This window comes from Trachypithecus francoisi, unplaced genomic scaffold, assembly GCF_009764315.1.
Source record: "Trachypithecus francoisi isolate TF-2019V2 unplaced genomic scaffold, Tfra_2.0 Lachesis_group0, whole genome shotgun sequence".
NCBI lineage: Eukaryota > Metazoa > Chordata > Mammalia > Primates > Cercopithecidae > Trachypithecus > Trachypithecus francoisi.
The window spans coordinates 19,475,721-19,503,318 of NW_022681453.1; the positions used below are offsets into that span (position 1 = coordinate 19,475,721).

A 27,598-nucleotide genomic window follows, 5' to 3' on the forward strand; every position below is an offset into this window, starting at 1 on the left:
TGGAATATATTATATGGGGGAAATAAAAACTGTAAAAAAATAAAAATCTTATTGCTGGCCACAATGGTTTACACCAATAATCCCAGCACTTTGGGAGTCCAAGGCAGGAGGATCCCTTGAGCCCAGGAGTTCAAGACCAGCCTGAACAAAATAATGAGACTCCATCACTACAAAAAATTTAAAAATTAGCCAGGCGTGGTGGTGTGCAGCTGTAGTCCAAGCTACTCAGGAGGCTGAGACAGGAAGACTCATTGAGTCTGGGAGGTCAAGACTGCAATGAGCTATGATCATGCCACTGCACTCCAGCCTTGGTGACAGAGTGAGACTCTGTCTCAAAAAAATAAAGTAAAACCTTGATCTTTACTTAGATTTATTGTTTGTAATGAAACTATTTGAAACTATTTTGAGGCTGGGCGCGGCAGCTCACGACTGTAATCTCAGTACTTTGGGAGGCCAAGGCGCGTAGATCACATGAGGTCAGGAATCAGAGACAAGCCTGACCAATATCGTGAAACCCCGTCTCTACTAAAAATACAAAAATTAGCCGGGTGTGGTGGCATGCACCTGTAATTCCAGCAGTTCAGGAGACTGAGACAGGAGAATCGCTTGAACCCAGGAGGCAGAGGTTGCAGTGAGCCGAGATCACACCACTGCACTCCAGCCTCAGTGACAGAGCAAGACTCCATCTCAAAAAAACAAAAACAAAAACAAAACCCACCTATTTTGAGTAGGACTGGGCAAATAAGTAAATGTATTGATGCTGTTGGAAACAAGGTTCTCACTGGGGGACAGAAGAGATACAGATATGGAATAGGAGAACTGAAATTAAGAGTATTGTTATGAACACATGATTTTTAAAATAAATGTATTTCCTAACTAACTAATCACCATGCCCAGCTAATTTTTTTGTATTTTTAGTAGAGATGAGGTTTCACCATTTTGGCCATGCTGGTCTTGAACTCCTGACCTCGTGATCCACCCGCCTCAGCCTCCCAAAGTGCTGTGATTACAGGCATGAGCCACTGTGTCCGGCTTTTTTTTTTTTTTTTTTGAAAGGGAGTCTCGCTATGTCCCCTAGGCTGGAGTGCAGTAGCATGATCTTGGCTCACTACAACCTCTGCCTCAGGGGTTCAAGCAATTTTCCTGCCTCAGCTTCCTGAGTAGCTGGGATTACAGGTGCATGCCACCACGCCCTGCTAATTTTTGTATTTTTAGTAGAGACGGGGTTTCACCATGTTGGTCAGACTGGTCTCAAACTTGTGACCTCCTGATCCGCCCACCTCTGCCTCCCAAAGTGCTAGGATTACAGGCATTTGCCACCACGCCTGGCCAGAGATTCATTCTTGTATGTTTGAATAGCTTATTCCCTTTCATTACTCAGTAGTATTTCACTTTATGGATATATATCCCAATTTGTTTATCCTTTTTTTTTTTTTGAGAAAGAGTCTTGCTCTGTCGCCCAGGCTGGAGTGCAGTGGTGCGATCTCGGCTTACTGCAACCTCTGCCTCAACCTCCTGAGTAGCCGGGATTATAGGCGCCTGCCACCATGCCCAGCTAAGTTTTTGTATTTTTAATAGAGATGGGGTTTCACTATGTTGGCCAGGCTGGTCTTGAACTCCTAACTCAAGTGATCTGCCTTCCTTTACATCCCAAAATGCTGGGATTACACACTTGCGCCACTGCACTCAGCTTCGTTTTCTTTCTTTTTTTTTTGGCCCAAGACGTTGCTTTTTTGTTTTTGTTTTTGTTTTCAGTTACAAATAAGACCACTATGAACATTCAGGTACAAGTCTTTGTGGGGCATGTGCTTTCATTTTGCTTAGATAATGGATTCTGCCACACTGCTGACTATCCACATTATGGGGAAAAAATGGAATAGATTAAAACTGAGAATAGAACTTAGTGGCACTTTGCTAGAGATCTCCTTTTAGCTGAACCGTTATCATTCAGTGAATAAGGTTTTTCATCTGTCTCTGAATCTATGTGACTACTCACCAGCCCACAGATCACCATATGATCTATAGGACTATCAGAATAGACTTTGTCAAAAGCGTTAGTTGAAATTAATTTCTTGTTAGGTATGTACCTGGTAGTTAAGAGTCAGCTTGGAGTGATAGTTACTTGAAAAGCTGTGTAGCCCCATGAGTATCAAAGAGACCAGTGGGCATTAGGAAAGCAATAACAGTGTGTGACAGCAGCAGGGGAAAGAGATACATTCATCCAGTCATTCAATAATAATTATTGAGCACCTGTTCTTTGCCAGGCATTGTCGTGGGCATTGGGAATGGGGAACAAAAATGCCTCTCCTCATGGGATTTTCATTTTAGTAGGGAGAGATAGATGGTAAACAAGTATATAAACAACATATCAGAAGGTATAAGTGTTATGAAGAAAGGGAGAGTAGGTAAAGTCTGGGGTGGTACTTCTTTTTTAGAGACAGCTCACTATAGCCTTGAACTGCTGGGCTGAAAGGATCCACCTGCCTTAGCCTCCAAGTAGCTAGGACTACAGGTACATACCACCACTCCAGCTAATTTTTAAAAAACTTTTTGTAGAGAGGCTGAGACTAGTGGCTTATGCCTGTAATCCAAGCACTTTGGGACACTGAGGCGGGACGATCACTTGAGGTCAGGAGTTTGAGACTAGCCTAGGCAACAGAGTGAGACCTCATTACTACTACCAAAAAAAAAAAAAAAAAGCCAGGCATGGTGTCAAACACTTGTAGTCCCAGTTGCTTAGGAGGCTGAGGTGGGAGGATCACTTGAGCCAGAGGTTGAGGCTGTAGTGAGTCAACTTTGTGCCACTGCACTCCAGCCTGGGTGACAGAGTGAGACTTTGTTTCAAAAAATAAATAAATAGTCTGGATACAATGGCTCATGCATGTAATCCCAGCACTTTGGGAGGCCGAGGCAGGTAGATCACTTGAAGTTGGGAGTTTGAGACCAGCCTGGCCAACAAGGTGAAACCCCGTCTCTACTAAAAAATACAAAAATTAGCTGAACGTGGTAGTAGGTACCTGTAACCCCAGCTACTCGGGAGGCTGAGGCAGGAGAACTGCTTGAACCTGGGAGCGGAGATTGCAGTGAGCCAAGATTGTGCTGTTGCACTCCAGCTTGGGTGACAGAATGAGACTCTGCCTCTAAATAAATAAATAAATAAATAAGTAAGTAAGTAAATGGGAGTCTCCAAGCCTACTGTGGCTTGGAAGTCTGCCTGAAAAATACATGGATGAATGAATGAATAAATAAATAATTTTGGGGGTAGAGGTGGGGTCTTGCTCCGTTGCCCAGGCTAATATTGAACTCCTGGCCTTGAGTAGTACTCCCACCTCAGCCTTCCAAGTGATGAGATTACAGATATCAGCCACTGCACCTGAGGGAAGTAAGTGGGCTACTCAGGTGGTTGTCTAGGGAAAAAATACTGTAGACAAGTGGAATAGCAAGAGCTGTTGGAGAGTTTGAGCAGAGGAGTGACACAATCTGACTTTTAAAAGATCATTCTGGCTGATATGGAGGTAATTGCCTGTATGGGGGATAAGGGATCAAGCAGGGAGACCAGCTAGGAAGATATTGCAGAAATCTACGCAGGAGGTGATGATAGCTTGGTGGAGGTGGTGAAAGTAGTTGGATTCTGGATATGTTTTGAAGATAGAACTAATTGGATTTGTTAGTCAAATGGATATAAATTGTATGAGAGAAATTAAGGATGAATTCCATGGTACTTGGACTGATAAACTGGAAGATGCCATTTTCTGAGCTTGGGAAGATTTTTGGGGAGGTACAGACGGGGACCAGATAGGAGTTTGGTTTTGGAATCCATCGTTTAGGTTTGTAATCCATCTGGAATTGATTTTTGTGTGATGTGAGATAGGGGTCGAGGTTCATCCCCCTTTGCCCCAGTATGATTATCTAATTGATCCAGCACTCTGCATTGCATTTTTGTTGTACCCTTTGTTGTAAACCAAGGTATAGTACATGTGTGGATCTGAACTCTCTATTTTGTTCCCACATAGCTTTCAGGGAAATGGGAGTAGAGGGGAGGTAGTGCAGTGTGGTGAGTTAGAGCATGGACCTTGTAGACAAATCAACCACTTGGAATCAAATCTTATCTTTACCCCTTAGGGCTTTGTGCGGTAAATATCCTCGTCTGTAAAATGGGAACAATTAGAGCATGATCTCCTTAATAGGGTTGTTTGATGACTGAGTTAGTTTATGTTGTAAGGTGACTAAATAGCTGAAGAAGGATAATAAGCATTGCTGATGGGCTGGACCCAGTGCTTCTGCAGGAGTGACTGGAGTAGTTGTTGGATGGCCTTGGACATGAGTGGGAATACAATAGAATTCCTCTCTGGAAGGGCTCACCACAGACTTGGACTGGGGCTGTAGGCAATAGTTTGTTCTGCCAACCCTTCTGAAGGGAAATTGGTTAACTCTTCTTTGAATTGTTATCTTCTGAAGTCTTCCAGTGGTCTTCTTTTTTCTTTTTCTTTTCTTTTTTTTTGAGATGGAGTCTCACTCTGTCGCCCAGGCGACAGTGGCGTGATCTTGGTCCACTGCAATCTCCGCCTCCCAGGTTCAAGTGATTCTTCCTGCCTAAGCCTCCCAAGTAGCTGGGATTACAGGTGTGTACCATCATACCTGGCTAATTTTTTTTTTTTTTTTTTTGAGACTGAGTCTTGATCTATCGCCCAGGCTGCAGTGCAGTGACGCAATCTCTGCTCACTGCAACCTCCGCCTCCTGGGTTCAAGTGATTCTCCTGCCTCAACCTCCCGAGTAGCTGAGATTACAGGCCCCCACCACCATGCCCAGCTAATTTTGTATTTTTAGTAGAGATGGGATTTCACCATGTTGGCCAGGCTGGTCTGAAACTCCTGACCTCAAGTGATCCACCCACCTCAGCCTCCCAAAGTACTGAGATTAGAGGTGTGAGCCACTGCACCTGGCCTTCCAGTGGCTTTTGATACAATTAAGATTACAGAAACAGGATGTATTTGCTTGAATTTGAGGGGTTTTTGTTTGTTTGTTTGTTTGTTTTGTTTTTTTTGAGACAGAGTTTCACTCTTGTTGCCCAGGTTGGGATGCAGTGGCGTGATCTTGGCTCAGTGCAGCCTCCACCTCCCAGCTTTCAGCGATTCTCCTGCCTCAGCCTCCTGCGTAGCTGGGATTACAGGTGCCCACCACCACACCTGGCTAATTTTGTAGTTTTAGTAGAGACAGGATTTCACCATGTTGACTGGGCTGGTCTCGAACTCCTGACCTCAAGTGACCCACCTGCCTTGGCCTCCCACCAAGTTCTGGGATTACAGGCATGGGTCACCGCGCCCGGTCTGAATTTTGTGTATTTTAAATACATCTAGTTTTGAATGTAGTTTCTCAAACAGTAACTATAATTAGAGACAGCAGCAGCCATTGCCTTTCTCTCTGCAGCTTTACTGATAGGCACTGCAGTATGGCAATGTTGGGCACACTGTAATAAAGTGAAAGGAACCTAGAGAAGGCTTTCTGGAGGAATAACCATTAAACTGAAACCTGAGAACATAAATTAAAATTAAGTCATTCATAACTGTTGGATTAAGAGGTGGGGAAAGAAGGAGACAGCATCAGCAAAGGTCCAGAGACCTGTGAGAGCACTGTGATTTTGAGACTGAAGACCATTGAGCAGAAGCTGTGTGGGTGGAGGTGGTTGGAGGGAGGTATTAGGTGGTCAGAGAGAAGGCAAGAGGTGAGCAATCAAAAGAACCCTTAAACATTTTAGATTTTTATCCTAAGCACAAAAGGGATAGGTGTAGTGTCTTAAAAGATCCTGGGTGGGTGAAGACTCACATGGTCAAATTCAGAAAGCTCACACTCCCTGCATTGTGGGTTGGAGAGGAAGCAAGTTAGGAGGCAGGGAGACTATGTGGAGGTTGGTATAGGGATCCAGACCAGGTAGTAGCAATGGTACAGAGAGGAGTAGCCTGAGATACTTAGGTATACTCTTTAGGTACAGAATCCATGATGGACATGAGAAAAGGCAAGGATGAGATTTTCTTTTCCTTGATGGTGACATTGTGGAGTGTAGGATCTTGAGAGAGCCACTGGTCTAAAAATGCCCTTCTAGCTTAGAGACTTTGTATTGTGTTCTTCTTTTCTTTGTTCTTTTTCTTTTCTTCTTTTCATTGTTCCTTTCTTTTCACCCATCAGGAAGCAATGTTACACCATGGTCCCAGATAAATACATATTTTCTTTGAATTTTCTATCACCCTATGGAAAAAGTTTATTTTTTTAAATGTATGTATATATGTATGTATGTATGTATGTATGTATGTGTGTATTTTGAGACAGAGTCTTGCTGTGTTCCTCGGTCTGGAGTGCGGTGGTGCAATCTCGGCTCGCTGCAGCCTCCACTTCCCGGGTTCACGCTATTCTCCAGCCTCACTCTCCCAAGTAGATGGTGTTACAGGCGCCTGCCACACACCTGGCTAATTTTTGTATTTTTAGTGGAAACGGGGTTTCATCACGTTGGCCAGGCTGGTCTCAAACTGCTGACCTCAGGTGATCACCTCACCTTGGCCTTCCAAAGTGCTGGGATTACAGGCATGAGCCACCGCGCCTTGCCTATTGTTTTATTTATTATTATTATTTTGAGACAGAATGTAGCTTCGTTGCACAGGCTGGAGTACTCCCAGGTTCAGGAGATTCTCCTGCCTCAGCCTTCTGAGTAGCTGGGATTACAGGTGCCCACCACCACGCCCGGCTAATATTTGTATTTTTAGTAGAGATGGGGTTTCACCATGTTGGCTAGGCTGGTCTCAAGTGATCTGCCTGCTTTGCCCTCCCAAAGTGCTGAGATTACAGGTGTGAGCCACTGCGCCCAGCCTGTTTTATTTTTTAAATGGCCAGTCAGAAAAGGCTTTACCTGCCAGCTTTTTACTTTCTAGCTTTTTGCATTCACAGTGTTAAGATTTAGGGCTTCAACTAATGAGATAGTTCAGAAGGCTCATTACATGCATTAGTTTATTATTTTGCCAAGGCATGGCTTTAAATGATGCTTGCTTTATGCTTTCTCTTAGGCTGGGGTGTGGGAACTGGTAACTTGGCCCTGCCCTCCACAGCATATGCTCTTCAACCTACTCTATTCTCTACTCCCGAATCAGCAATTCTTATCATCATTAAGGTTCTGAAGGGATCATGTAAAATTTTCAGTTATACTTAAGTGCGTTTTGTGGAGGAAATTATGGGCTATAGCAATATTCTTTAATTTGTGATTTTGTAAAGGTTTCTTATTTCTTCCTTGCCTCTTGTGCTTTCCTAGCATGGTATTTGCTGTGACATCTGATGCTCTGCTTGTGAAACCCCAGTCTTCGTTCAGTCCTTTTTTCCTCAACTACTGAATCCTTTTGGGCATTTGTATGTATGTGTGTGTAAGTGTGTGTGTGTGGTTTGTAGTCTCAGTCCTTCAAAGTGTTCACCAGTAGAATGGAATAGTAAACTGAGTTCTGTTGCTTCCACCCCCACACCCTGCAGGTTACTAGCATGCTTTTGTTTGTTCATAGGATCAATTTTATTGTCGTCTTCTCTCTTAAGGTAACAGACATAATAGCAAAAAATTTGGGAGGATTATCACTTTAGTTTGTATACCTAAGTCCTCTCAAATAAAATAAGCAGAATGAGCTATTGTTCCTTTTTGCCCATTCCTTCTTAAAAGGGACAGTAGTTTCCTCTCCTAGTTTCTTCTCGCTTGATGTGGCCACCTCTACACAGGGCCTTAGAGGAGTTTGTGTGTTATGGAAAGATTTGTATACTATTCCATATCTCTGTCACCATTTAAAATGGATTGGGGTAAAAAAATTAGCCGGGCGTGGCAGCAGGAGCCTGTAGTCCCAGCTACTCTGGAGGCTGAGGCAGGAGAATGGCGTGAACCCGGGAGGCGGAGCTTGCAGTGAGCCACTGCACTCTAGCCTGGGCGACAGAGCGAGGCGAGACTCCATCTTTAAATGAATGAATGAATGAATGAATAAATAAATAAAATAAATGGATTTTGGGGAGGGAGAATGGGTGTGATTCTGCACTATAACATGAGGTGTTACCTAGTTGAGCCCTTAGGGAAGGATCACAATCCCCTGAGGCTACAGATTTGTGCTTATTATTATTACCTGTATCTCATTCATTATTAAAGAATGAATCTTTGGGGCTGGGCTTGGTGGCTCACGCCTGTAATCTCAGCACTTTGGGAGGCCGAGGTGGGCGGATCACGAGGTCAGGAGATCGAGACCATCCTGGCTAACACGGTGAACTCCTGTCTCTACTAAAAATATAAAAACTTAGCTGGGCATGGTGGCAGGCGCCTGTAGTCCCAGCCACTCGGGAGGCTGAGGCAGGAGAATGGCGTGAACCTGGGAAGTGGAGTTTGCAGTGAGCCAAGATCGTGCCACTACACTCCAGCCTGGGCGACAGAGCAAAACTCTGTCTCAGGAAAAAAAAAAAAAAAAAAAGGAAAAGAAAATATTTTATCACCTCTGTTCTCCTATTCAGATACCTAGCCCATTCCTTTAACAGATTTTTTTTTTCCTTAGAGAGATGAGACACCCTTGGAGGTAAAATTGTAAGAGGAGCTCTTAAGTGGTCAACATGTTGTCACTTGAATCCTTTAGCAGTGCCTGGAAGGAAGGGTTCAGATGGGTAACAGGGACCAAGGATTGCCTGTTGCCTTTTTTTTTTTTTTTTAATTTTTGTGAGTACGTAGTAGGTGTATATATTTATGGAGTACATGAGATGCTTTGATACATGCATACAATGTGTAATAATCACATTATGGAAGATAGGGTATCCATCCCCTCAAGCATTTACTGTTTATGTTGCAAACAATCCAATTATATTCTTTTAGTTATAAAAGCTATGGTTCGATGCTTCAAAGTAGGTGGCTATGCCTTAACTGTATGTATATTGTCAGGCCGAGGGCCTCTTTCATCCTTGTCACGACATTGCAGTCTTTGCTATGTCTTCCCTCCCCTCCCCTCCTCTCCCCTCCCCTCCCCTCCCCTCCCCTCCCCTCCCCTCCCCTCCCCTCCCCTCCCCTCCCCTTTCCTCTCCTCCCCTCTCCTCTTTTTTTTTTTTTTTTTTTTTTTTTTAAATTTAATTGAGTTGGAGTCCTGCTTTGTTGCCCAGGCTGGAGTGCGGTGGCGCAATCTTGGTTCACTACAACCTCGGCCTCCGGGTTTAAGCAATTCTCTGCCTCCACCTCCCGAGTAGCTGGGATTACAGGTGCCTGCCACCACGCCCGGCTAATTTTTATATTTTTAGTAAAGATGAGTTTGACCATCTTGGCCAGGCTGGTCATGAACTCCTGACCTCGTGATCCACCCGCCTTGGGCTCCCAAAGTGCTGGGATTACAGATGTGAGCCACTGTGCCCGGCCTACCTTCTCTCCTTTTATACAGCACTCTTGAATGAGCTGCAGCCACTTTCAGGTAGGACCTAGCTCTCTCTATATTCTTTGGTCCCTGGGCAGTAGAGTTTCCCATCCTTAATGTGTGGGGATGGCTACGTATAAGATTGCTTCTGGAATTCTGGGAGATGGAAGGAATGAGGGAAATCAAACTAAATATGTGATTCAGCATTTATGTTTGTCATAAGGACTTTGGTTAAAGACAGATAAAATTAGTGAATCTTTTCTCATAGCTGATGGAATAATGAAGTTGAGTGATTGGAGAAAGTGGGGGAGTACTTTTAAAAATCAGCTCAAGGCTGGGTACAGTGGCTCACGCCTGTAATCCCAGCACTTTTGGAGGCCGAGGCAGGCGGATCACCTGAGGTCAGAAGTTTAAGAACAGCCTGGCCAACATGGTGAAACCCCATCTCTACTAAAAAAACAAAAATTAGCCAGGCATGGTGGACACTTGTAATCCCAGCTACTTGGGAAGCTGAGCAGGAGAATCACTTGAACCCAGAAGGCGGAGGTTGTGGTGAGCTGAGATTGCACCACTGCACTCCAGCCTGGGCGACAGAGCAAGACTGTCTCAAAACCAAACCAAACCAAAAAAAAAAAAAAAGAAAAAAATAGAATCAGCTCAAATTTCTGAAGCAGTGATGCAGTGATGTTAGCTTTGGATATGTGAGATAACAGTGTTTTACATATTTTTAAGTGTTCTTTTTGTATTCTAGATATACTAATCCTTTGTTACTTATATTGTTAGTAATAGCTAGTCTGTGGCTATCTTTTAACTTAGTTCATGATGGTCTTTGTTGTAAAAAAAAAAAAAAACAAAAAACTAATTTTATTGTAGTCAGTTTAAGCAGTCTTTTCCCTGTTTCATAGTCATTTATTTCATGAGTGAAAAAGTAAGAGGACATAAGAGAGGCATACTTTAAAGATTGGAATATGATTTTCATCAGTGTCTTCAGTTTTAATTTGGATTTTAAAATTTTGGACTTTTTGAAATTTTTCTTGATACTACTCTGTCTATAAGATTTTAGTAGAACCGGGCATGTACTTTATTTTATTTATTGTTATTATTATTATTTTTGAGACGAGTCTCGCTCTGTTGCCCAGACTGGAGTGCAGTGGCGTGATCTTGGCTCACTGCAAGCCCTCCCTCCCAGGTTCACGCCACACCATTCTCCTGCCTCAGCCTCCCAAGTAGCTGGGACTACAGGCGCCCGCCACCACGCCTGGCTAATTTTTAAATATTTTTAGTAGAGATGGGGTTTCACCGTGTTAGCCAGGATGGTCTCCATCTTCTGACCCCATGATCCGCCCACCTCGGCCTCCCAAAGTGCTGGGATTACAGGCGTGAGCCACCATGCCTGGCCCCAGGCATGTACTTTATATGTTTTCATAACTCTGTGTTATTCAGAAATTAAACTAGAACCCTTCACGTTATCATACTTAGTCTTTCTTCTTTTACTTCTAGCTGAGACGTTCCCACTTTGTGGCTGGTTTGCTGAGAACATGGTAATTCTTGCCTATGGTTGCAGTGGTCGCCAAAAATCATCATGATGCTAAGCAGAGTCAAAATTAATTCTGTCTTCAGTACAGGGATAGAATTTAAGATGGTTAAAAAGGCATGTAGGCCGGGCGTGGTGGCTCACGCCTATAATCCCAGCACTATGGGAGGCCAAGGCGGGCGGATCATGAGATCGGGAGTTCGAGACCAGCCTGGCCAACATGGCGAAACCCCGTCTCTAGTAGAAATACAAAAATTAGCTGGGCGTGGTAACGCGCACCTGTAGTCCTAGCTACTGGACGCTGAGGCAGGAGAATTGCTTGAACCCGGGAGGCGGAGGTTGCAGTGAGCTGAGATCATGCCACTGCACTCCAACCTGGGTGATAGAGTGAGACTCTGTCTAAAAAAAAAAAAAAAAAGGCATGTAGTTGTGTTTAGGAATGATTGTTTCGTTACTACTGTTTTAGCCTTAATTCTACTAAAGCAGTGATTCGCAACTGGGGGAGTGATTTGGCCCTGAAGGGGACATTTGACAATGTCTGGAGATATTTTTGGTTGTTACAATCAGGATGCTGCTACTGGAATCTAGTGGATAGAGGTCAGGGATGCTGCTAAACGTCCTACAGCACACAGGATAGCTTCTCCCACCACAGTGTTATCTAATCCCAAATGTTAGTAGTGCTAAGGTTGAGAAACCCCGTGTAGCCTTGCTATCTTTTAAAAATGGTCTGTAGTTGTTCCCATCCCTTGTGAGAGCTGAGTGGAAAGGCTGGCCATTTCATTTCTTCATTTTTTTTTTTTTTTCTTTTTTTTTCTCTCTCTCTAGAAAAAGAGTTTTACTCTGTTGCCCAAGCTGGAGGGCAGTGGAATGATCTTAGTTCCCTGTAACCTAGATGTCTTGGCCTCCAGCAATCCTCTCATGTCAACCTCTCAGGTAGCTAGGACTACAGGCATGTGCCACCGTGCCCGGCTAATTTTTTTATATTTTTTGTAGATAGGGGCTTTTGCTGTGTTCCTCAGCCTGGTCTCAAACTCCTGACCTCAAGTGATCCTTCTGCCTCAACCTCCCAAAGCGCTGGGATTACAAAAATGAGCTACCACACCTGGCTTAGGTTGTTTCTTGAGCAGTCAGAATGATCTTGGTCCCCTTGCTCTCAGATCTCTTTTTTTTAGACAAGATCTTGCTCTGTTGCCCAAGTTGGAGTGCAGTGGTGCAATTATAACTCACTGCAACCTTGAACTCCTTGGCTTAAGTGAGCCTCCCATCTTGGCCTTCTAGTGGCTGGGAATATAGGCATGTGCCACCATATCGGGCTAATTTTTAAAATTTTAGTGGAGACAAGGTATCATTATGTTGTCTGGGCTGGTCTTGAACTACTGGGCTCAAGCAGTCTTCCTCTCTTGGCCTTCCAAAGTTCTGGGATTACAGGCGGGAACCACTAGCGCCTGGCCTCTAATCCCATTTTTAAAGATTTATTTAGAATCCCCTGCTGCCTTTAATATTAATGCTATAATGATTTTTTTTTTTTTTGGTCCCAGGGTGTAACTATGATGAGGAATTTTTTTTTTTTTTTTTTCTAAAGCTGGCTTCATGAGTATTTCAAAGGTGAATTACATTTTGGTTTGCATGAGTTTTTAATTAGCTTTTTATTTTATTTTATTCTATTTTATTTTATTTTTTTGTGATGGAGTTTTGCTCTTGTTGCCCAGGCTGGAGTGCAATGGCTTGATCTTGGCTTATTGGCTTATTGCACCTCCTGGGTTCAAGCAATTCTCCTGCCTCAGCCTCCCAAGTAGCTGGGATTACATGTGCCCATGACCATGCCTAAATTTTTTGTATTTTTAGTAGAGATGGGGTTTCACCATGTTGGCCAGGCTGATCTTGAACTCCTGACCTCAGGTGATCCATCCGCCTTGGTCTCCCAAAGTACTGGAATTATAGGCATGAGCCATTGCGCCCAGCTGAGTTTTTAATTTATTTAGGCCTCTTGGCAAATATATTGGCTTTGTATAACATGAAGAATTAGGGAAAGTGTGGTCCACAGAGAATATCAACATGTGATTGTGGATGATAAATAAACATATTGAATAAGATCTGATATACGTCGGTGGATTTTTTATTCATACCATATTTTACTCGAGTGGCAAAATTTTTAAAATTTAAAAAATTTTAAAAGCTCATTTAAAATTAATTATTGAATGCTTGTTATGTGACAGGCATTTTTGTCAGGCATAATGATACAATGGTGAATGAGATGGACATAATCCCTGCCCTCAAGGAGCTGCATTCTAGAAGGGAAGACAGAGACAAGTTTTTGATCAAATTACTAAAATTGATAAGATCTTGGTAAGAACCATGTAGACAATAAAGGAGTGAGCCCCAGCAGTAGGGAGGAAGGGCCTATTTCAGCTAGAGTGGTCAGGAGTCTTCTGAGGAGGCAGCATTTGTACTTGTCTTTTCAAAACAATCAACTTGGTTGTGGTTTTGTTTTTTTTTTAAACTTATGTCTGGTTTATAAAGAATATTACAATGTTTTTGTTCTTAACATTATTTTTCATTTCTCTATTTTATTAATCTGCTTTTTGTTTTCTTCCTACTACTTTTCTGGGGTTTAATTTCTAGTTCTTTCTCTCTTTTTCAAAAAAAGTTTTTTTTAAATTGATGGATAATAGATGTACCTATTTGGAGGGCACACGTGATAATTTTGTATATTCATATGTTTCTAGTTCAAATCAGTGTAATTGGGATATCCATAACCTTCGATATTTGTCTTTTCTTTATGCTAGAGACATTTAAATTATTCCCTTCTAACTATTTTGAAATATACAGTAGAGTATTATATACTCATCCTACTGATCTGTCAAAGACTAGGTCTTATTTCTTCTATTATACTGTATATTTATACCCATTAATCAATCTCTCTTCATCCTCTCTCCCCTACCTTTCCAACTTCTGGTATCTCTAATTTCTTGAGAAGAAAATTGATATCATTGACTTTTTACCTTTTATTCTTTTTAAACATGTTCATTTAAGGCTATGTATTTCCTCCTAAGCATAACTTTAGCAATATCATAAGCTTTTTTTTTTAAATCAGTATTATTGCATAATTTAAATACAATAAAACTCACATATTTCACATGTACGTGACTATTGGTTGTATACATCCAGGTTATCACCACCATAATCAAGGTAAAGAAAATATCCACTGTTGGCTGGGCATGATGGCTCATGCCTGTAATCCCAGAACTTTGGGAGGCTGAGGTGGATGGATCATCTGAGGTCAGGAGTTCGAGACCAACCTGGCCAATGTGGTGAAACCCCATCTCTACTAAAAATAAAAATTAGCCAGGCTTGGTGGTAGGCACCTATAATCCCAGCTACTTGGGAGGCTGAGGCAGGAAAATTGCCTGAACCCAGGAGGCGGAGGTTGCAGTGAGTGGGGATCGTGCCACTGCACTCCAGCCTGAGTGACAGAGTGAGACTCTGTCTCAAAAAAAAAAAAAAAAGAAAGAAAAGAAAATAGCCATTGTCCCAGAAATTCCTCTTTCTGGGAACTTTAATTTTCCAGGCAACCAATGAACTGATTTCTGTCATTATAGATTAGCTTTGCCTAGTCTAGAATTTGATAAAAATGAAATTATACAGTACGTATTCTTCTATGTATGGCCTCTTTTGCTCAGCGTAATGTCTGTGAGATTCATCTGTGTTGTTGCACGTGTCCATAGTTTCTTCCTTTTTATTGTTGAGTAGTATTCCAATTGTATCAGTGTACTAAAACTTGTTTACCCATTCACCTGTTGATGGACATTTGACTCTTATGAATAAAGCTGCTCTGAACATTCATCTAGAGATGGTTTGCTGTTTTTTTTCAAAATTATAGATATGTTTTTGTTTCTCTTAGATAAAATTCCAAGAAGTGAATCGCTGGGTTATATAATAGATGTGTTTAACTTGATAAGAAACTGCCAAAGTGTTTCCCAAAATGATTATACCACTCTACTCCTGCCAGCAGTGTATGAGAGTTCCAAGTGCCCCACATCTTTGTTAGCACTTGGTATGGTCAGTCTTATTAGTTTTAGTCATTCTAGTGAGTGTCAAATGTCATCTCATATTTTAAATTTGCATTTTTCTAATGATATTGAGCATCTTTTCACATGTTCATTGGCTCTTTGTATATCTCTTTTTGTAAAGTATGTTTCTCCTCATTTGCCCCTTTTTATTGGATTCTGTGTAGTCTTACTGAATTGTAAGAGCTTTAAAAATATATTCTAAGCCAGGTGTGGTGACTCTAGGCCAGAGCTTTGGGAGGCTGAGGCAGGAGGATTACTTGAGGCTAGGAGTTCAAGATCAGCCTGGGCAACATAGTGAGACCCTGTCTCTACAAAAAATTTAAAAATTAGCTAGGTGTGGTAGTGCTTGCCTGTAGTCCCAGCTACTCAGGAGAACTACTTGAGCAGGAGGATCACTTGAACCTGGGAGTTTCAGGCTGCCATGATTGTGCCACTGCACTTCAGCTCTCATGACAGAACAAAATTCTGTCTCTAAAATATAAATACACCACATTTTAAATACATAATAAATAATGTATACTTAATACATACATGTTTCTAGATATATAAGTCTTTTTTTTTTTTTTTTTTTTTGAGACGGGAGTCTCACTCTGTCACCCAGGCTGGAGTGCAGTGCACGATCTCGGCTCACTGCAACCTCTGCCTCCCGGGTTCAAGCGTTTCTCCTGCCTCATCCTCATGAGTAGCTGGGACTACAGGCACGTGCCACCACGCCCAGCTAATATTTTGTTTTTTTTTTTTTTTTTTTTTTTTTTAGTAGAGACGGGGTTTCACTGTGTTAGCCAGGATGGTCTCAATCTTCTGACCTCGTGATCTGCCTGCCTTGGCCTCCCAAAGTGCTGGGATTACAGGCGTGAGCCACCACGACCGGCCAGATTGTGACTTGATTTTCTTTTTTCTGTTGGTGTCTTTTGAGGAGCAGAGGTTTTAAATTTTGATGAAGTACATTTTACCAGGTTTTTTATTTGTGATTTGAGCTTTTTGTGTCCTTCTTTATTAAATCTTTATTACAAAATTAGCCAGATGTGATGGTGTGTGTCTGTGGTCCAGCTATTCAGGGGCCTGAGGTGGGAGGATCGATTGCTTGAATCCTGGAGGTGGTGGCTGCAGTGAGCATTGATTGTGCCATCATACTCTAGACTGGGTGACAGACCAAGACTCTGTCTGAAAAAATAAAGAAGGAAAGAGAAACTATACTTAAGAAGTGTATCCAAGGAACTACAATGGAGAGCCACATCCATACATCAATTTGAGTTAGACAATAAGATCTTGGACTTTGAGCTGATGCTGTAATGACTTGGGGGGGGTTCTTCAGAGAGGGAAGTGTATTTTGCATATGAGAAGAATGTGAGTTACTATGGCCAGAAAGTGGAATATAACAGACTTTTTTCCATAGATGAATATAACAATATATTCTATCCCACATGCTTTTCTAGAGTTGACCTTGATAACTCCTCCAATTGAGAGGTGGATTCTAATTTCCCTTGAACGTGGGTGGGAAAGGAATTCCTGGAGCTGCTGTGGGATAACTCTAAGATTTTTCTAAGCTCTGTTTAATGGAGAAGGTCTGCTAGGTACGCCTTTAAGATCTTCAGGAGGCCTCTTGTCTGTTGGAAAAGGTCTATGAGGCACTATCTTTTTTGTTTGTTTGTTTTAGACGGAGTCTCGCTCTGTTGCCCAGGCTGGAGTGCAGTGGCACGATCTCAGCTCACTGCAACCTCTGCCTCCCGGGTTCAAGCAATTCTCCTGCTTCAGCCTCCTGAGTAGCTGGGATTACAGGCGCTCACCACCATGAGTGGCTAATTTTTTGTATTTTGTATTTTTAGTAGAGGCAGGATTTCACCATGTTGGTCAGGCCAGTCTCGAACTCCTGAGCCCGTGATCTGCCTGCCTTGGCCTCCCAAAGTTCTGGGATTACAGGTGTGAGCCACTCTGCCTGGCCTAGGCACTATCTTAAATATTTCTGAGACTGTAACAAAAGGTCTCGTAGGCCTACTCTGGATTCAATCTCTGTTTTTCGTATTATTGCAGGCGACAAAGTTGCTAAAGTTTCTGGCACAGTGCAATGTGTCTCTCTTTTTTTCCAGCTTCCTTTAACGTTTTCCTTTACACTTTACCAACAATATCCTTGATGACCTATAGGCTTTTACTACCAGTCTCCTCATGGCCTTTACAGTTTTCCATTCACCACCTTATCTCAAATACAATGTCATGGTTTAATTTTTTATTGTGTGACAGGACCCATGTACCAAATTTCTATTTCAATTACTACTGTTGTGTCATAAATCACCCTGAAACTTAGTGGCTTAAAACTATTATTTCTCTTGGCTTCTGAAGGTAAGCAATTCAGGAAGGTCCTGGCTGGCAGTCTAACAACTAGTCTATCTACATTGCTCTTGACTGAATTTTCTGGGCTATGGATCATATTTTCCTGTTCTTTGCATATCTAGTGAATTTTGATTAAACAATGGTCTCTGTGCATTATGCATTGTAGAGACTGCATTCTGCTGTTGTCCTCTGTATTTTTGTAAACTAAGAGTGAGATCTTAAGGTGTGTTCAGGCTCCAGTGCAGAGTTTTTGGCACACATACATCGTAGGTTGTAGTGTGTGCATCCAGTTGCATCACATCAGGAGAAATATGGTGTGACTTTGAGTCTATTTTATTTTATTTTTATTTTATTTTATTTTAATAGACGGGGTCTTGCTCTGTTGCCCAGACTAGAGTGCGGTGCAGTGGTATAACCTTGGCTCACTGTAGCCTCAACCTCCTGGGCTCGAGCGGTCCTCCCACCTCAGCCTCCTGGGTTGCTACAGGCCTGCAACACTATGCTCAGCTATTTTTTTTTATTATTATTTATTTTTTGTAGAGATGGCAGTTTCCCTATGTTGCCCAGGCTGGTCTTGAACTCCTGGGGTCAAGTGATCCTTCCACCTCAACCTCCCAGAATGCTGGGATTAAATAGGCATGAGCCACTGGGCCTGGTCCTACTGGTCTTTTTTTTTTTTTTAACTTTTAGGTTCAGGGGTACATGTGTGGGTTTGTTATGTGTGGGTTTGTTATATAGGTAAATTGCATCTCTCAGGAGTTTGGTTAGTCTTTTTTATATCATAGGAGAGAGAAGAGATGGAACCCCTGGAGAAAGAGTCCTGGAAGTGTTTGTACCTTGTGCCTTCATTGAATGTAATGTAGGAATTTTTCTTTCAAAGCTACTCATTTGCCTAGTCAAATTTATAGTGGTGGTGTTCATAATTCATTCCCAAGAAACTTATGTAAGTGTTCTTTGGTGTTTATATAACTCTTGCGGTTACTGCTCACAGCTGGCTCACGTGAAGGAGAAAGTTCACGGGTATTTGCAACTAGGTCTGATTCTATAATCCTGAATTGTGGTGGTAATAGTCATTGACTTTTAAGCTATGCAGATACTAATTTAATTTACATTTGTTGTCTGTCAAAGCACATGTCTCTTTTCCTCCTTATTGAACTTTTTTTCTTTTCTTTCAGTAACTGTTGGTGGATTATAGTCTAGAATCTGGGGAAGGGCTATTTTTTGGAAGTTAAATTATTTTGCTTAGGTTGTGAATTCACTTGATTCAGTGTTCAGAAGGTAAAAAAAGAACACATAGTGAAAAGTTACATTTTGACTGAAGGAAATTTAATTATAGAATTTTTGAAATAACAGATTTATTTATTAAGAATAGTTTATTAAAGGTATAGCATCTGTTATTATGTTATGTAAAAACCATAATCATCATGAAATAGAAAAAATGAAGCACTTGAAAGACATTGATTTACATGACAATGAGCTTTAAATATTAGCACATCTGTAAACTAAATTCCTTTAATAAGCTAAAAGTAGTTGATGAACCCAGAAACTGAGGATTCACTCAAATAATGCTGGGTGGTAAGGAGCTGGTTTAGACATGTATCATCTGTATAAGGCATCAGAATTAAATATACTGTGCCTGATGATTTTAAAATTGTTACTGCACTTGGCCACATTCAGCCCCATGTCAGACAGGAGTTCACAGTTGGGTCACAAGCCTTATAACTTGGGATGAATGTTTGATAATAAATCTGTTGGTGATATTGAAAGGTCAGCAGGTTCTATTCTTTCTCCTCCCAGGAACAGCCCATTCCGCAAGGCAGAAGCCAGAACAAGGAAATACAGCAGTTGGCAAAAAGTTCCCCCTGCCCAGCAGATCAATTTCAAACCCTCTGGACTTGCGCTCTGTTCTCTGACTCTGTCCTATCTGCTTACTCTCTAATCTTGCCTCCAACTGTTTCTCCAAGTGATTGCTCAATAAATTTGTTTGTGAAATAGAAACAAAACAAAAAAGACCAGGAGAGCATCAGGGGTCATTATCAGAACCAGGCCAGAGAACCTAGCAAAACACTAAGTTGAAGTGTGTCAACCCAGCCCCAAGTGTAGTTGGTATGTTGTAGGCCAAGCTGCAGTATTGGTGGAAGTACTCATTTAGCAGTGGATATCCCCTCTTGGGGAGTCTGCTGCCCAGCCAACTGTTTGTTTGGGAGGAGAAATTTGATGGCCTCCCCTTTTAGGAGGGAAGAATTCAGGGCTGTGAAGTAGGAAGAAGTTGACAGCAGTATTATGTGAAATGCTGTGGAAGTGTTAGGTCTTTGGAGGGGTAGGGGGCCTGAAAGAGTGATAGTTCTTTTAAAGGAAAACAGGGAATTGCTGAACTTGCTCCTGTGATGTTTCAGATGGAAATTGGAGAGCACTGTTTGAAGAGGTTAGTGAATTTGGGAGGGCAACTAGTCAGACTTGGAGCTGTTATTTTGAAACTTCTCTTTTAGTTCTCATGTCTGGCTGGGCACATAAGCAATGGCACTTTGTTTCCTCAGCAGGTAGAACATGTCCATGAGCCAAGGCTTACACACACAGTACATTCCTAGTGCTGCTTGCCACCCTAGGCTCTGCTTTCTTTGGGAGGCTTTTTGTAGTAGGCCTACTACAGACCAGTGGTAATGGAGAAGGGAGTATGACATTTTAACCTCTTGCTCATGTTAATGGTATTGCAGTGTCCCATCATGAGCATTTCTTGTCTGATGCCTTTCTTGACCATGTCCCCTCTGCTTTTCGAAAAGCAAAAGCTGTCTACCTGAAACCTTCTCTCAGTTGAGGACCAAGGAAGTTGCTGCCAGTGCTGCTGTAGGGGAGTGAATCATCCTGGGCATCAACATGTGAGACCCACCCATCTGTCCACTTTTACTGTAACCACATTAGCCTCCCCTCTCTACCCAAACACCGGGACAGTGGAAAGTAGAATGCCAGGAAGGAGAGGTTTGGGAGTAGTCTTCCCCAGGACTGGGGTTGACTTCTGTACCAGCATACAGAGAAGGATCTTGGGTCCTCACCTAAGTCTCCCTTGGATGAGGAGCTCTAGGAAAGGCACAGGAAAGTGGTTCTTGGGTTGGAAGGTCCTTCCTGTTGCTGCTTTACTTCCTTCATTTTGGCTGGTGCCTACCCATTCTGTTAGATCAAACCCAGGTCTCGCTCTTCCCAAGGAAGCGCCCCAATGCCCAGCCAGTAAGCCTGGATTTGGTGTCTTTTCCTCAAGTGTTATTGCTCTTGGGCACTTTCCATATAGCATATGTGTTTCCCCATGTGGTCACACAAATGTCACCTCTCAGCATGTCTGACCAAGGCCCCCAAGCTTTGCATGCTCCCAGACCGTTCAATGTGGTTGGGAGTATGGAATTCCAGCGTGTTAGGCAGACAAGGGTTTGAAGAATACTATCTTCCACAAGATAACCATTGACATCCCTAATTTTGCAGATGTGGGAACTGTGACTCAGAGAAGTTGTGTCTGTAAACATAGAGCTACAGGATTTAAAGCCAGCACTGCCTGAATGCAAAGCTCATACTTTTAACTGCCTGCTCCTGTTTTTCTGCTAATTTCTTATATTCCCATGGGCAAGTATTTTTAACTTTTCAGGGCTTCAGTATCTTATATTTAGAATTAGGGGAGCAAAGTCCGAGCGTAGTGGCTTACACCTGTAATCCCAGCACTTTGGGAGGCCAGGGCGGGTGGATCACGAGGTCAGGAGACAAGACCATCCTGGCTAACATGGTGAAACCCATCTCTACTAAAAATATTAAAAAATTAGCCAGGCGTGGTGGCGGGTGCCTGTAGTCCCAGCTACTCAGGAGGCTGAGGCAGGAGAATGGTGTGAACCCGGGAGGCGGAGCTTACAGTGAACCGAGATTGCGCCACACAGCACTCCAGCCTGGGTGACACAGCGAGACTCCATCTCAACAAAAAAAAAAAAAAAAAAAAAGAGGGGAGCAAAAATTCTCATGTTTAGAATTAGGGGAGCAAAACTCTTATAGAGTTATTATAAGGGAGAAAGGAGGCAATGTAAAAAACTAAATCCATACCTCATACCTGGAATAGTAGTAGTCACAGTAAAAGCAGCAGCTGTTTTTTGTTTGTTTGTTTGTTTTTTAAATATAGTGTTTACTATGTGGCAGACACTGTTTTAGTTCTTTCTTTCGTGTTTTTTTTTTTTTTTTGGAGACAGGGTCTTGCTCTGTTGCCCAGGCTGCATGCAGTACAGTGAGTGGTGTGATCATGGCTCACTGCAGTCTCCACCTCCCAAGCTTAAGCAATCCTCCCACCTTAGCCTCTTGAATAGCTGGGACTATAAGCGCATGCCACCATGCTCATTTTTAATTTAATTTAATTTCTTTCTTTTTTTTTTTTTTTTTGTAGAGATGGGGTTTTGCTATGTTGCCCAGGCTGGTCTCAAACTCCTGGGCTCAAGCTGTTCCCCGACCATGGCCTCCCAAAGTGCTGGGATTACAGCCGTGAGCCACACTTGGCCTATTTTAGTTCTTAATTTAGGCTATCTCATAAAATCATCACCACAACCCTTAGAGGTTACTACAGTTGTTCTCCTCCAGTCCCTTTTTAAACACGAACAGAAAGGTATAATAAGGGGCATAGCTGGAGTTCACACTCCATCGGTCTGGTTCCAGTGTCCTTACTGCACCCCTATGCCATGTTAACTCTTAGCAAACATTAGTGTTGAACTTCATGCTGTTAGAACAGATTCTAGAGAATCTGGCATCAATCTGAAAAGGACCACAAGGAAGCTGGAGTAGTAATATGACAAGGAGGAGGCCATACCAAGCTATGGAAGGTGAGCAGTAACATGGATACTCATGATTCCCTGATTCAGCCAGTGAGTGGTGAGACAGTCCATATGTTATTTCTTAGTAGTGACTGAGTGCATAGGATGATGACCCATGGTACATCATTCTTTTGGCCTAGGGACATCAGCCTACAGGTTCATTCATCAAGACTTAATGACAGCCCAACCTCTACCAAAGGCTCTCAGGTTGAATGTTTCTTACCCCAAAGACTCTTGACTGCAGACTCATAGAAAAAAAATTGAATAAATAAATAAATGGGAAGCCGGGCACAGTGGCTCACGCCTGTAATCCCAGCACTTTGGGAGGCCAAGGTGGGTGGATCACTTCAGGTTGGGAGTTCGAGACCAGCCTGACCAACATGGAGACACTCCGTCTCTACTAAAAATACAAAATTAGCTGGGCGTGGTGGTGCATGCCTGTAATCCCAGCTACTTGGGAGGCTGAGACAGAAGAATCACTTGAACCTGGGAGGTGGAGGTTGAGGTGAGCCGAGATCGCATCATTGTACTCCAGCCTGGGCAACAAGAGCGAAACTCCGTCTCCAATCAATCAATCAATCAATCAATAGGACAATTCTTCCCTACAGAAAAATTCCAAATAATAAATGTAGAAGGAAAGAGGAAAATAGAAAACCACCATTAACATACTACAGTAATAATTGGTTCTAGGTAAGACCCATTGATGAACATTAAAATTAGTGGGTAAGGCTTGTTGCAGTGGCTCATGGCTGTACTCCAAGCACATTGGAAATGTGAGGCAGGAGGATCACTTGAGTCCAGGAGTTTGAAACCAGCCTGGCCAACATATCGAGACCTTGTCTCTACAAAAAAGAAAAAAAAAATTAGCTGGGTGTGATGGCATGCACCTGTAGTCCCAGCTACCTGAGAGGCCGAGACTGGGAGATCTCTTGAGCCCAGGAGTTTGAGGCTACAGTGAGCTGTGATTGGGCCACTGATGCCCAGCCTGGGCATCAGAGCAAGACCCTATCTCTAAAAAATAGTGTTATGGTCATGAGAGACCAGAATAGACTGAAAAGCTGCTATAGTTTAGAGGAGACTAAGGTGATATGACAGCTAAATGCAACATGGTATCCTGGATGGGATCCTGTAACAGAAAAAGGATATTAATGGAAAACTGGTGAAATCCAAATAAAGTCTATAGTTAAAAGCAAACAATAAGCCACCAGCCCCCTGACTGCCCCCCTCAAAAAAAAAAAAAAAAAAAAAAAAACTAACAAACCCCACAAAGCTCCTGGGTCCTTCCTGCCTAAGATCCAAATGGCATTGTCTAGAGCACCTCAGTTCTGGCATTTATATTCTAGTTCTGAATTCCTGTTACCTTTGGGAAAGACCTTTTGGTTGTGTAGTGCTTATGTCTGGGAAGCTCTGATGAATTTGGGGACAGGCTTGTGGTCTATGTGACTCTCAAAGCCTGTCTACCCATTGAACAGAATGCTACTCAGCAGACTGAGGACAGGGGTGTGCACATGGATCCACCTACTCCAACCCCAGTCCTTGCTGGTACTGGATGTTACAAATGACATTCCCGCTGCCAGGAATCTTCCCTGGACCCCCAACCTTTTTTTTTGTTTTTTAATAGACAGAGTCTCACTCTGTCACCTAGGCTGGAGTGCAGTGGTGTGATCTTGGCTCACTGCAACCTCCGCCTCCTGGGTTCAAGTGATTCTCCTGCCTCAGCCTCCCGAGTAGCTGGGATTACAGGCACCTGCCACCATGCCTGGTTAATTTTTGTATTTTTAGTAGAGACTGGGTTTTGCCATGTTTGCTAGGCTGGTCTCGAACTCGACCTCAGGTGATCCTCCCGCCTCAGCCTCTCAAAGTGTTGGGATTACAGGCATGAGCCACCACGCCCGGCCCCCAACCATCTTTTAAGGTATTACCTTTAGACATTCTGCTTATCTTTCAAGGCCTGACTCACATTTTACCTCCCATATAATTCCTGCATGATCATCACATGTATTAGTGTCTTTCAAATTCCTGTGATGTCGTCAACCTTAAAGTTCTTTATATCTGTTGATCTGCCCTTCCTGTGATATTTAGCACACCTTGCCATGTTGAGTCTGTGTTTGTGCATGCCCTGTCTCCCTAAGCAGAACACAAACTTCTTGAAGGGAAGGAGTCTTACAAAACCTTCTAAACTTCTTGAAGGGAAGGAGTCTTAGAAATATCCCTTGAAGCATCTAGGATATTGCTTGCCCTAAGCCCTCATGAAATGACTGGCAAGTTTGAATGAGTGAATGCTTTACGACACTGAAAGGAGTAATATTGTTCCTGTTGGCAGATGAGAGGTGAATGGACTTGCTTAAAGTCATACAACTGATTATGAGCTATATTTGGAGCCTGGCTGCTCAGATTGTCCCTTTCTGAGCATTCTGAGGCCATGAAACTTCCTCACTCTGATCATAGCACTAAACTATACTAAGAGTGATGGCTATCATTTGTTGTGGGCTTACTCTGGGCCAGGCTTGCTTCTAGGCATGCACACTATTCAGTCCTCACAATAGCTCTGAGGTATGGGCCTCACTATCCTCATTTTGTAGATACATCTACTGATGTTCAGAGAGATGTAAATAATTTGCCTTAGATTCCCAGCTAATAAGTTGCTGAGTTGAGATTTTGAGTTTGATGCCAGGTGTGTCTGGCATCAAAACTCATTCCTCCTCACCCCTGTAAAGCAATGTCTTTCCCTTTGTTTTTCAGACCCATCCCTGGAAGGCATGTGTGGCACTGAGCATGCCCAGTTGGGAGAAGATGGGCAGCAGCCACCGCGGTGCACTTCAACTACCTCATCTCAGTCTGAGCCTTCAGAGCAGCTTAGGCGCCACCAAGGCAAGAACCTAGCCTCAGAGGACCCCAAAAAGAAGAGAGCTCAGAAGCCCTCCCACATGAGAAGAAACATACGGTGAGCTGTCCTCTGTGTAAGAGGAGAGGGAAGGGAATAGAGGTTTTACCTTCATCTTAAGGCTGTCAGTAGCAGAAAGACTGATTTGGGAAGGAGAATTCTCTCTCCAAAGGAGAAAAGTGTCAGGTGTATGTCTCCGTTAATAGTGAAGGTGCAGCTCAGGATCACTGGACTTGGGCCTTCAGAGGACTGTAGGGAAAATGAGAAAGGCCTTGACCACTGTGGGAGGGTGTTCTACTCTCTGGAGACCCCAGGTGGCAGCCCAAAGATGATAGGGTGCTCTGAGCTGGACTTTCCGGTTTTTTCCTCTATTTTTCCTTATGTCTCAAAACAAGACTTTACAAGTTGAGTTCTCATCTTCTTAGATGTCAACTTCTAATGGTAGAGGACTGTCTAACCCAAAGCAAGGCTCCTTCTAAGAGCAAAAATGTGAACTTCTTTAACTGTCCAAATCCTCAACAGTTCTTCCTTCTATCAAATAACAATATGTGCCATTGAAAGGAAATGAGTGGTATCTTTTTCTCCTCCTGCCTCCACTTAAAAAAGAATAACAATAATGACAACTTGAAATATTACTCTGAGTTTGAAAATAATATAAAATCCCTGTAACCTTAGTTTCTTTTCTTTTTTTTTTTAATTTCTTTTTTTTTTGAGATAAAGTCTCTCTCTGTTGCCCATGCTGGAGTGCAGTGGCGCAGTCTTGGCTCACTGTAACCCCCACCTCCCGTGTTCTAGCGATTCTTGTGCTTCAGCCTCCTGGGTAGCTGGAACCACAGGTGTCTGCCACCACCCCTGGCTAATTTTTGTATTTGTAGTAGAGACAGGATTTTGCCATGTTGGTTCAACTGGTCTTGAACACCTGGCTTCAAGTGAACTGCCCACCTTCGCCTCCCAAAGTGCTGGGATTTCAGGCATGAGCCACTTTGCCCGGCCAATCCTAGTTTCTTTTCTACATGACAACACTATTATTATTTTTTTTTTTTTCTTGAGATGAAGTCTCACTCTGTCACCCAGGCTGGAGTGCAGTGGTATAATCTTGGCTCATTGCAACCTCTGCCTCCCAGGTTCAAGCGATTCTCCTGCCTCAGCCTCCTGAGTAGCTGGGACTACAGGTGTGCACCACCACACCTGGCTAATTTTTGTATTTTTAGTAGAGACGGGGTTTTGCCATGTTGGCCAGGCTGGGCTCGAACTCCTGACCTCAGGTGATCCACTTGCCTCAGTCTCCTAAAGTGCTGGGATTATAGGCATGAACCACCGCGCCTGGCCAACAACACTATTTTTAATACTGCTTTTCAGCTTTGTGAATCAAGTATTACTCTAGTTTATTCTTGATCTGTTATGTGGAGAGATGAGTTGGCAGAGGCATCTGTCAGGGAGTTAAATAATATGGAAAGTATGTTTTTCTAGAGCCATCTGAGCTTGATGTCCTATTTTTTTAATGCTGTTCCTTGCATGGGTGTGGTGGGGCTGATGTAGCTTCTCTTCTCCTGCCTCAACTCTCTGAGATCAGCAATGGCTATTTCTCTCTTTAGCTTGCCATTACATTGCCCAAATCTTAATTGAACCCAAGTGCTGTCTCTTATGTGAATGTTTAGAAAGCTACTCCGGGAGGATCAATTGGAGCCTGTTACCAAAGCAGCACAGCAAGAAGAGTTGGAAAGAAGGAAGCGCCTGGAGCAGCAGAGGAAAGATTATGCAGCCCCTATTCCTACTGTTCCGCTGGAATTCCTCCCTGGTAAGCAGTGGACATGGCAGTGAAGGCCCTTTGCTTCAGGAGGAAGAAGCCCTAGGTGCACACAGTGGTCAAAAGCAGATCTGGAATAAGATTGTGGCCTCTTGGCTGGGGGCTGTGGCTCACGCCTGTAATCCCAGCACTATGGGAGGCCGAGGCAGGTGGATTGCCTGAGGTCAGGAGTTTGAGACCAGTCTGGCCAACATGGTAAAACCCCATCTCTACTAAACATAAAAAAAAAAATTAGCCAGGTGTGGTGGCGTGCACCTGTAATCCCAGCTACTAGGAGGCTGAGGCAGGGGGAATAGCTTGAACCAGGGAGGTGGACGTTGCAGTGAGCTGAGATTGCGCCACTGTACTTCAACCTAGGCGACAGAGTGAGACTCCATCTCAAAAATAAATACATAAGTAAATAAAAATAAAATGATTGTGGCCTCTCAGGAATCCTTTAAAGTCATTCAGCTTCTTGAGAGCACACAATCAGAAGAAAATCATCTAAAAAGCTAAAATGAATAAAAATGTACTCTTTAAATAGGTTTTATCTAGATTTTTTCTCATAATTTTGGATTTTAACTTGCCAAAGGATTGGGACCTTTTCTAGTGGTCAGGTGGATAGCAGGAAGGAAAAACCAGTAGAGAAAGGGAATTTGGAAGGAGGGCTGAGGTTTTTGAGATGGGCTCTGTTTCTCTTCTCGATGGATACTCCCCAAGAAAGCTATAAAAGAAAAGGGGTGGTGAATTGTTTTGGGAAATATGTTAGAGCCA

At 42.9% G+C, this 27,598-nt stretch overlaps 1 protein-coding gene and 1 pseudogene across 8 annotated transcripts in view; one reads left to right on the plus strand and one right to left on the minus strand.

Moving 5' to 3' along the window:
- RAD54L2 (RAD54 like 2) overlaps positions 1–27,598 on the plus strand; it is a 135,716-nt gene that overhangs the window by 73,365 nt on the left and 34,753 nt on the right. For all 8 annotated transcript variants that reach the window (XM_033209014.1, XM_033208998.1, XM_033208988.1 and 5 more), the window contains 2 exons: positions 24,897–25,098; positions 26,697–26,836. In XM_033209014.1, the coding sequence (XP_033064905.1) occupies positions 24,897–25,098; positions 26,697–26,836 (342 nt within the window). The remainder of the gene's footprint in view (positions 1–24,896; positions 25,099–26,696; positions 26,837–27,598) is intronic.
- LOC117084710 lies at positions 8,871–8,961 on the minus strand (annotated as a pseudogene).